This window comes from Hipposideros armiger, unplaced genomic scaffold (genome assembly GCF_001890085.2).
Source record: "Hipposideros armiger isolate ML-2016 unplaced genomic scaffold, ASM189008v1 scaffold_2339, whole genome shotgun sequence".
NCBI classification, from domain to species: Eukaryota; Metazoa; Chordata; class Mammalia; order Chiroptera; family Hipposideridae; genus Hipposideros; species Hipposideros armiger.
The window spans coordinates 1949-9684 of NW_017733677.1; the positions used below are offsets into that span (position 1 = coordinate 1949).

The window sequence follows — 7736 nt, forward strand, 5'->3', positions numbered from 1 at the left end:
CTCCTGTATCTTTAATTCTAAGTTGCATCTGAGCCTAGACTTTTACCAGCCACTCCCCATCCCCCTTCCCCCCCCAGATCGTGTTAACCACTAATAACTTTCTGTCTTTCTGGATTTGCCTATTCCGGATATTTCATTATAAATGGAATCATACAATATATGGTCTTTTGTGACTGGCTTCTTTCACTTAGTGTAGTGTTTTTAAGGTTCATTCATGGTGTAGCAGATCTTCATTCCTTTTCATGGCTGAATAATATTCCACTGCAATTAGTTTATCCATTCATCTGTTGATGGGCATGTAGCTTGTTTCCACCTTTTGGCTTTTGTGAATAATGCTGCTGTGGAACATTGGCACATAAATGTCTGTTCGAGTCCCTGTTTCCAATTCTTTTGGTTACATACCTAGAAGTGGAATTGCTGGGTCATGTAGTGACTCTATGTTTAACTTTTTTTTTTTTTTAATTTTTAAAAAAGATTTTATTAGGGAATTGGGGGAGGGGAGCAGACAAGTTGCTGTCCTTTTGTTCTTCAGTCTGGTTGTGGAGGATGTCGATTTATTGGCCCATGTTGGTGTTATCATTGTGCTCTTCCGGGGTGAGGCAGTTGCTCGCTGGCCATTGGACGGCCGCTCACGGAAGCTCACAGCAGCTCATGAAAGGTCACGCCCGCTGCCAGCGCTCATGATAGCTCACGGCAGCCCACTGCGGTCCCACTGCAGCCTGCGCCATCGCCGCCGGCGACTCACAGCAGCCCAGCTCCAGGTCGAGCTGTTGTTCACCATCTTAGCTATAGAGGGCGCAGCATCACTGGCTCTCATGTGGGATCCGAACCCAGGCCCTGCTGGTCAGAGCTGGCATCCCAAGCCAACTCCTAACCAGCGTGCCACTCGGCCGGCCCTATGTTTAACTTTTTAAGGAATGCCTTTATTTCAAAAATTTTATTCTTCTTAGAGCCAGCATTGGAGAAAACTGAAGTACAGAAAGAAGAATTACAGGAGCCTGAGGTGGATGTGGTAAGTTTGGATTTTCCTTGGGACAAATATTTCTCAGCTGCTGAATCAAAGGATTAGTTACAGAATGGTGTACAAGGAATTCTCTTCAATATATCACTCCTTCTACTTACTCTACTGGTAGCCTCCTCACCACAAATCCAGTTCACTGAGTAAAAGGCCAAGTTATCTATGACCAACACACCTCCAGAAGAAGAGGGTTTTAACTGAGGACCTGGTGTCTTAGTTGTCCCTTCTTCATCTCACCTCAGGTAAAACTTCGACAAGCTTTATCAGTCATATGGCAAATATCTGAACAAGCTGAACAAGCTGGCAGATATTGTGTTAATTGGATACTAATTTCTAAGACATTCACATTCTTTCTTTCTTTTAGTTCTCTCCTTTGGCTGAAGAATTTACAGAAGCCACTTCAGCACTTGTAGAATTTAGCACTAAATGATCCCTACATCTTTATTTCCAAGTTGTATCAGAGCCTAGCCATGCTCATAGTTACATGGGTTAGAAGAACAGAGTGGTGACGTTGAAATTTTTTAAAAAGGGAGAGAAAAGTAATAACTACTCATTAAAGAAAACATTGGAAGGGACAGAAAAGTAAAACAAAGAAAAGGAAACTAAAAGTCATAGCATTACTGTCTAAACACATTCAATGTTAATACTTTGGTATGTGTCTTTTCTTTCTGTGTTTTGTGAGTTTTTAAAAAATAAACCTAACTGTACCACATATAAATTTTTAGTAAGACTTTTCACAAAACAAAATTTTTTTTTTAAAGATTTTTATTGGGGAATTGGGGGGATGGGAACAGTGCTGGGGAATTGGGGGAAGGGGAACAGACAAGTTGCTGTCCTTTTGTTNAGGAGGGGTGGAGCGGGCCCAATCAAGTACAAATATGGAAAAATATTAACAATTAGCGAATCTAGATGAAGGTATGTTGTTCATTGTACTTTTCTTGCACCTTTTTTATGGGTTGGAATTTTTTTTAAAAATAAAAACTTAGGTAAATATTATTTAAGCCTCTAGTCAAAAAACCTAATTGTCTACCATGGGAAAACATCAGGCTGGTCTCAGACTTCTCCGAACACCCAGAAGCCCACACTTACAGAGTTCTCCAGGAAAGATAGTGTGACCCAAAGGTATTATTCCTGGCCTAGATAGTTAAGTATAAAGGCAACAGATAAGCAGTCATTTTCAATCTTGAAAGAACCCTACTTAATAAAAACAAAAATAACATCATCAACAAAAGTCCAGCCCATTAAGAAATGAACCAAATAAAAAACTCAGGAATAGAGAATTTATGAACATTCAATTCATTTACATAAAGATCTAAACTAAATAACTGTGGGAATTATGCTTATTATGCTATAGAATGTAAATATTATCAATTTGGACAATGTGAAAATAGTACTGTAACAAAAATTGGGAAGCAGTAAGAAAATGAGAGGGAATATGAGGGTGCCAGTGTTTTTACCTGTCAAAGTAGTGTCAATAGAAATTAAAATTGAAAGGTAGTGAGAAAACTAACCTCTTAATATTTTTCATAATCTCTCTTATAACTTTAGAAAGGGGTCTTTTGGGAAGAAATCTCTCTTACAGGTAAAGAAACATTTATTTGAAGCTTATCAATCCCTTTATTGTATTCATATCAATGTCTTTTCTGTTAAATCCAAGTAAAATGAAATTTAATACTTTTAATTAAAAATCACATGATCCTATTTTCAAATAACTATTTTATTTTTCTGTATGTATATATCTATAAAAAGATGTTTGGAGTAATTTTTTTCTCTAATGTTAATGGCATTGTCTGGATGATGGAATTTTATATGACATTTTAACTTTATCTTTGTACTTTTCTGCACTGTTTTGGTTATTTATAATTAATATATATCTTTTTGACAAAAATGATAGTTGTTAAGCTTTTTTTTTTTTGAAGATTTTATTGGGGACTAGGGGGAGGGGAACAGACAAGTTGCTGTCCTTTTTTCTTCAGTCTGGTTGTGGAGGACATTGCTTCACTGGCCCATGTTGGTATTATCATTGCGCTCTTCCCGGGTGAGGCAGATCAGTCGCCGGCCTCTGGACGGCTGCTCACTGGCGGCTCTTGGCAGCTCACACCGGCTGCCAGCCACACACGGTAGCTTATGGCAGCCCATTGCAGCCTCACTGCAGCCTACGCCGTTGCCGGCGACTCACAGCAGCCCAGCTCCAGGTCGAGCTGTTGTTCACCATCTTAGTTATAGAGAGCAGTGTCACTGGTCCCCATGTGGGATCTGAACTGGGGCCCTGCTGCTCAGAGCTGGCGTCCCAAGCCAGCTCTTAACCAACGCACCACTCGGCCGGCCCAATAGTTGTTAAGCTTTTAAAAAAAGATGCCAACATTTAATTCTGGGTAATGGGAAGACGAATGATTATTAATTTCTTATTTGTGCTTTATTTTCAGTTTTAAAAATGAAATAAATTATAAAGAGTATTTACAAAAGCACTAAGAAAAAAAACAAACTAGGTGAATCTGATCTTAGGGTGGGAATGACCTTTCTAAGCCTGTAGAAGTCAGAAACTTTAAAAAGTTTTAACTGCGTGAAAGTTATACATTTTGGAATGTAAACAACAACTAAAACTCACCATAAACAAAATTGAAGCATAAATGAAACATTGACAGAAAAGTATATGCAATCGAAATGGAAAACCCTCAAAATTATTTCTTTCTTCCAGTCCTTCTCCTTTCTGCTTTTCCTATAGCTGAAAGTGCTTTCATCCCATCCATCCATCCATCCATCCACCCAACATTTATTGAGCATCTAATATATCCTAGTGACTGTGCTTGGTTCTGGAGCCAAATTGGACATAACACACAGTCTCTACTCGCAAGGCATGCTCTCTGCATTTCCTCCTTACATCTCTGGCTATGGACTCTATTCTGTCCCTGAAAAGAATAGGGAGCATCTCATGACACTGACATTTGGAGAAGGATCAGGATACGATAAGGGAATGTGACAAATATCTCAGTCAGGCTTTCATGATTGGAGCCTCAGTTTCCTTTGGGTATCATGGCTGGGCCTGGCGACTGTACTCTGATCTAATGTCTTTCTTTTATGCAGACCCAGAACCAGATTGTCTACTTCATTCGCCAAGCACCAGTTCCCATCACTCCAGAGAACTTTGAGGCAATTGTGCAGTTTGGGACAGTGAGGGGTTCCTACATCCCAGCCCTGCTTCGCCTCCTCAGTGGTGTCTTTGCCCCTCAGATCTTTACAAACACAACCTGGCCTGAGAGCATTCGAAATCATTTTGCTTCTCATCTGCATAGGTTCTTGGCATGCCTGACAGGTGAGCAGAAAGGCTTAAGTGCCTGGAGCCTCAAGACTCTGTTCTAGTTCCCCACCAACAGCGGAGCGGGTGAGGTACATGGGAGATTAATCCCGAGTACTCTCATTGCCTGGCACGGAGTAGGTACTTGGTATGTGTTTATTGAATGAGTGGAAAAGGGTATAGAATTTGCCTTCTAATCCAGATACAGTTTTCTGCTATAGAGCAGTTGGCCAAACCTGCTCAAACTTAGAGTTGGAAATTCCTAGAGTAGATGTGGGAAATGTAGAGGAACAAAAGGAAATGTAGGTGGCATGGGGTAAGTAGGACAGTGCATGTATCATAGAAGAGAGTGTTGAGGGCATGGTACAGATCTTTGACCTTGTTTTGTAACAGTCTCTTATTATACCTCAGTGGGGTTTATCCCTTGCCTTCTATCATTTTTCCTCTTGATATTAAAAAAGTATGAGTCAGTTTTTCCTGCCTGCTCTCTATATTTATTTATTTATTTATTTATTTATTGGGGAATTGAGGGAAGGGGAACAGACAAGTTGCTGTCCTTTTGTTCTTCAGTCTAGTTGCGGAGGACGTTGCTTCACAGGCCCAAGTTGGCACCGTCATTGCGCTCTTCCCGGGCGAGGCAGATCAGTCGCCGGCTTCTGGACGGCTGCTCACTGCGGCTGCTGGCTGCTGGCTACATACGGTAGCCCATGGCAACCCACTGCAGCAGGGGCTGCAGCCTATGCCGTAGCCGGCGACTCACTGCAGCCCAGCTCCAGGTTAAGCTGTTGTTCAGCATCTTAGCTGTGGAGGGCAGTGTCACTGACCCTCATATGTGGGATCCGAACCGGGGCCCTCTGGCCCAAGCCAGTTCTTAACCATCATGCCACTTGGCCGGCCCCACAAAAAATTTTTATTATTCTTCATGTTATTATATACTTTTTGGAAGCAACATTTTTAATGGCCATATAGTGCTTGATTAGATGTATGTACCATGACTCTTGGACATTTTGCCATTTCTGTTTTTTTGTTCTCATAATAATACTGTGATGAATATTATAAGTAAAACTACCACATTTTGAAACACTTAGTATTTCCTTAACATAGATTTCTGTACATGGAATTACTGAATCAAAGAGTAAAAAACATTTCTAATGCTTTTAATACATAATGCCAAGCTGTTTTCCAAATAAATTGTATTTTTTCCTCTTACACTAGCAACAAATCCTTTCTAGGCCTGGGTGTTATCAATTTAGCAAGGATTTAAAAAAATATTAGGCAATAAATGATACATTTTTACTATTTTTATTTGTATTTCATTTTTTTCATATTTTCACTTTCTCTTTTTTATGACATGACATGTCTGTTTATGTCCTTTTTTACATTTATTTATTGGGGTCTTAGCGTTTTTCTCATTGGTACAAAAAAACCTATGTTTTTGTACAGAAAAGATTTAGATCACTAAGTTTTCTTGACTTGGAAACTTTAAATAAAATAGATTCCTTCTCATCTTCCAGGAGTACTGGGAGAAGGATATGATGGTTCAGTTTCACTGAGCTATATCTTTATATCTTCAAGTTTCTTTATTTGTTTAGTAGAGTTCTACAGAGTAATTTTTTTTTCTAGCCATCAGTTACAATTTATTTTCCATTTAATTGAGTTGTTCTTTGGTGTTTTCCAGTCTTTTCTTTTTCCCTCACTTCTTCCTCACTGTTATGCCAATTGACTTTTAACTAATATCTCATACTTATTACAGCATCCTGAGGAGGCTGCATCGTGAAGAAATTGCTGTTGTACCCTATCCCTTTTCCAGCTTGTCATCTCCTTGTTCCTAATTGCTTGATTTAGGTTAATGTGTTCCCTTAATTTAATTTGACTTTGAGGTTGAGGGTTGCTTGATAATGCATTTTTATAACCACAGGCATAAATGAAATATCTTGGGAAGATAACATCCCAAGGAAGGATAATCTTCCTTGAAAGGAAACTAAGGAAAACATTTAGTTTTCCCCATGATCGATTCTATTTTTACTCATAGAGACAAGAGAATCTTACTACCTTGTTTCTTCAAAAGTAATTCATCCTCAGCTTTCTCTTCACCATTCTGGACCTGTCTGACTTCTCTCATCTCCCATGTCCTCACATGTGATTATGGATGGGAGAAATGACTCACCCTAACAGCTGTATCTTTTCTTGGCTCTCTGTTCTCCTTCTGTAGAAGCCCTTTTTCCTGTCCCGAGCTGTGCTGACAGGACTGGCAGATGCCAAGTGGACAGGGGAGCATGATGCCATTCTGGAACACTTTGCCCAGGACCCTTCAGAGCCCATCCTCACCATCTTCATCGACCCCTGTTTGGGACTGAAGCTAGATCTGGGCATGCCTGTACAGGTGGGTACTCCACTTTCCCAGACTCCAAGGTGGCCCTCCAGGGAGCTGAGGGTTCTGCATATCTCCATCATCTTTGATTCTTATCTCCTGTGCCCAAGGTCTGTTGAGCCTCACAGTGTGTCAGACACCCTGCTTGGCAGCAGGATACAGACAGGAATGAGGCAGGGTTTTGCCTTTGATGATCTCATGGTCTAGTGGGGAAGACAGACATATAAAAATATTTACAATATATTATGATGCATGGGCAAAGCTTTATGGGAGCTTTATGGGAGCAAGTAATGTAGCCAGTGGGGTGCTGGCAAGGTTTGACAATGAAGGTGATATTTGAGTTGAGTATGAAGGGTAAGTAGGATTTCATCTAGTCTGCGTAAGAGCTGTCAGGTAAAGAACACTTTATGAACAAAGAAAAGAGGAGTTGTAGGAAGTGATATTGAAAAGATGGTTTTGGGTCAGCTTGTGAGGGGCCTTGTATGTTATTAAAAGAATTTGTCCTCTATCCCAAAGGGAAATATTGGAGGCTTTCATGGTTAGATAAATAACTATTTCAACAATGTGGAGGATACATTAGTGAGGGGTAAACCGTAGGTAGGGAGCTGGTTAAAAGACAGATGTACATGTAAGTGCATGGTGGAAAGTTCGTGAACTTAATTGTCTGGCCTTTCATATAGTAAAATGTTAGTGGTAGAATCTGGATGGTGGGTGTACAGGTAATTATTGTAAAATTCTTTTACGTGTGTTGTATGTTTGAAAATTTTGGAAATAAAATGTTGGAAAAGAAAAAAGGCTATTGCTTTGCTTTTATTGGCAGCACATACAAAAATCTCAATGATAATGAAGATGAGCATGGTCCTATGCAATGGCAATTTGTGAAATGTCCCATATGAAACAAAGGCAAAAATAGGCTATGGCTTTTCCCTGTATATTGGCAATAATCATCTACAAAACATCATGAAAAAAAGATTTCATTCACAAAAGGAATAAAAATTTGCAAAAAATATGTAGAATTTATATGAAAGAAAATAACTTTGTTGCAGGCCACA

The 7736-nt window shown here is 39.7% G+C and overlaps 1 protein-coding gene across 1 annotated transcript; it reads left to right on the forward strand.

The window, feature by feature from the left end:
• Positions 1 to 950: 950 nt before the first annotated feature.
• Positions 951 to 7462, forward strand: LOC109378643 (dynein heavy chain 2, axonemal-like; the record flags this gene model as incomplete). The annotated part of the gene is made up of 2 exons (XM_019634951.1): positions 951 to 1012; positions 6526 to 7462. Coding segments are annotated over 2 exons (428 nt in total), but the record flags the coding sequence as incomplete, so codon positions are not given.
• Positions 7463 to 7736: the final 274 nt, after the last annotated feature.